The sequence below is a fragment of the Bison bison genome, unplaced genomic scaffold, assembly GCF_000754665.1.
Source record: "Bison bison bison isolate TAMUID 2011002044 unplaced genomic scaffold, Bison_UMD1.0 scf7180017851653, whole genome shotgun sequence".
Lineage (NCBI taxonomy): Eukaryota > Metazoa > Chordata > Mammalia > Artiodactyla > Bovidae > Bison > Bison bison.
Window position 1 is genome coordinate 69,765 of NW_011482226.1, and position 3,444 is coordinate 73,208.

The following is a 3,444-nucleotide window of genomic DNA, read 5'->3' on the forward strand; positions in this document are numbered from 1 at the left end:
TTTATCTCTTTATTTCTCAGGGTATAAATGGCTGGATTTAGAAGAGGTGTAATAACAGAGTAAAACACAGCAAGAAATTTGTCCACCCAGGTGATGCTGAGTGGCCACACATAGATGAAGATGCAGGGCCCAAAGAAGAGCACCACCACTGTGATGTGGGCAGTGCAGGTAGAGAGTGCCCTAGATGTACCAGCTTTAGAGCTTTGGCGAATAGTAAGAAGAATATATGAGTAGGATATCAACAAAACTATAAAGCAGGTCATGGCTGGAACCCCACTGTCAGCATTCATTAATATTCCCAAGTTATAGGAATCTATGCAGGCAAGCTTGATTACCAGTGGTATATCACAGAAAAAGCTGTCGATTTCCCTGGGGCCACAGAAAGGCAATTGCACAATCACAGCCATTTGACTCATGGCATGCACAAAGCCAGTGGTCCAGGAAGTCAGCACAAGCCCAATGCACTTTTGCAGGTTCATTATGGTTGAATAGTGGAGTGGCTTGCAGATGGCCACATAGCGGTCATAGGCCATTACCACCAATAGCACCATCTCACCCCCTCCAAAAAAATGCACAAAGAGAATCTGGCACATGCAGCCTCCAAAGGAAATAGTCTTGTTCTCTCTGACAAAGTCTGTTATCATCTTAGGAGTGGTCACTGAGCAAAGCCACATATCAACAAAGGACAGGTTGGCCAATAAGAAGTACATGGGGGAATGCAGATGGGGGTCAGTGATGATTAAGATTATGATGGCAATGTTTCCAAATACAATGATCAGGTAAAGCATAAAAAACATCAGTAAGAGTAAGACCTGCATAGTCCATGAGTGACAAAGTCCCAGAAGCACAAATTCTGACACTACAGACAGATTTCCTGCATCCATTTAATTCAGAGTGACATCTAAAATAAGCAGGAGAAAAAGACAGATTTTTCAGTTAGTAGGATGGGAAAGGATACTTAATCTTTAGAAATTGGTTGAAATTCTATCTCAATGAAGTTTAAATTCATTGAAAATTAGCGTCTATATCTGAAAGTGAAAATTTAATTGGGAAGACAAATATTGGGAAAATACTGATAGTATTATGACCAAAAGAGAAGTAAATCCCTAAAATTTGCTTTTCAAGATAGACTTATTATAAATGATTAATTAAGAGGATATTCCCACAAAGAATAAGTGAGAAAGGTGGATAGCAAGATGAAAGACTGAGAAAAGATTATAGTGTCACCTAGAAACTAGTTTCATTCTGCTTCCCCAGTGAAAAGAATCTGAGTGCAGACCATCAACTGTTATACTGTAATAACTATGATTTGAGTAGTCTACTTAAGAAGATGATAGTGAACAGATACTGAAGTCCAGAACAAACGCATGGCACAAAATTACAGTTTCTCTCTATTATGCATACTGATTTCTTTAAGCCTCATTTGCGTGTCTTCTATAAGACATCATTTAATTAAAATTTTACCTTATTTCTCTACATTATATATTGGAACAATCTTTAGGAGAAAAGCCATATAATAAATACAAGGCATGATAATTCACATGGAAAATCAAGCACATAATTTATCATTATTTAAGATCACAAGTCAATAGAATTCATTTAGTTAACTGAATCTATTAGAAAAAATGTCTGGAGACTTATGTGAGAAAGGGAGGTTAACTGAGACGCAGGTTCTGTTTTAATGACATGTGAATGAATGTTCCTTATAACTCGAGCTTATGAATAGAAAATATTTACTTTCAATTATATCAGTAGATGTTAGGAAACCCCTAGGTTTTGAAATATTACTGTAAATGTATATAAAAAATGATTTGGGAGAATGGCATTGAAACATGTATAATATCATATGAGAAATGAATTGCCAGTCCAGGTTCGATGCAGGATACAGGATGCTTGGGGCTGGTGCACTGGGATGACCCAGAGGGATGGTATGGGGAGGGAGGTGGGAGAGGGGTTCAGGATGGGGAACATGTGCACACCCGTGGTGGATTCATGTTGATGTATGGCAAAACCAATACAATATTGTAAAATAATTAGCCTCCAATTAAAATAAATAAATTTAAATTAAAAAAAGAAAAAAAAAAGCCAGTCTTGCAGATAAGCAGCTATTATCTTCTGTAACTTTAAATACATGTTATTTATACTTAATAACCGAATAAAAGATGTGAGGATTAAAAAAAAAAAAAACTTCAGAGATCATCAATTACTGACCTCTGAATAGAATAAAGATATAGTTTATATTAATCCTTAAGTACACTAAGAATTCCTCTTGAGCTGAATGGTGAAAATATAACTGTGTATCTCTGAAAGTGAAAGTGAAAATCACTCAGTCTTGTCTGACTCTTTGCGACCCCAAAGAGGTCCCCATATAGTCCATGGAATTCTCCAGGCCAGAATACTAGAGTGGGTAGCCTTTCCCTTCCCCAGGGGACCTTCCCAACCCGTGGATCAAATCCAGGTCTCCCACATTGCAGGAAGATTCTTTACCAGCTGAGTCACAAGGGTGTGTATCTCTCTTCCTAATCTATTTATTTCCCTTGGCTTTGTTTTACTTTTTGGATGCTGCATTTTCTTTTATCCTTTGAAATCTCAAGGGTGGTGCTAAGGAGAGCAGGTGAACAATGAAAACTATTACCTCATCATGAGCACTGATTTCCCCTTCCCTTATAATGTGAACTCAGAAGTATAAAGGATGGAAAGAAAAAATAATTTCTTCAAAAAATTAGATGACTCACACATTTGCTGTGAAAGGGAGAACATGTAATAATAGTCTCAAGGTTTAAAGATAAATATATCCTCCATGATAGAGATATGTTTAATTTCTAAAGAAAATATCCGATATTACACACAATAGACTTATGTCCCCTGAGAAATTTGAACAATTTGACCTTTACTTGGAAACTTAATTTTTGTCAAGATAAACCTGTCAAGATAACAGACCAGGATTAGTTTCCTATATATTTTTTAAAATACCTCTTGGGATAGGGATATGGAAGATAGCTAGTAGCAAAAGCAGAATTTCAACTGGGTTTGAGAGAGGAATTTCTTAAAAGATTAATATGTACATTGCTGAGGAGCCATTTACCAAAAATAAATGACAGTGTTTTTAAAATCAGTTTTGAAATTGTTAATATTTCATAATATTAGTAGACTGATTATATCAATTAATGTCAATCTAACATTTGAGATAATTAGTAGAATAACCATGGACTTTTAGATTAGTCAGATCTGGTCTAAACTCCAGCTTTGTTACCTGTTGACCTTGTGATCTTGAGCTAAATTTATTTCTATTTCCATTTCCTCATCTGTGAAAAGAGAACAGTCAATCTAATAGAAAGTGAAGTTGCTCAATTGTGTCCTACTCTTTGCGATCCCATGGACTGTGGTCTACCAGGCTTCTCTGTCCATGGGATTTTCCAGGCAAGAGTACTGGAGTGGGTTGCC

The 3,444-nt window shown here is 36.4% G+C and overlaps 1 protein-coding gene across 1 annotated transcript; it reads right to left on the reverse strand.

Annotated features, from left to right (window-relative positions):
* Positions 1-5: 5 nt before the first annotated feature.
* Positions 6-884, reverse strand: LOC104996818 (olfactory receptor 4K14-like; the record flags this gene model as incomplete). Its single annotated transcript, XM_010851203.1, has 1 exon — positions 6-884. A coding segment is annotated over exon 1 (879 nt), but the record flags the coding sequence as incomplete, so codon positions are not given.
* Positions 885-3,444: the final 2,560 nt, after the last annotated feature.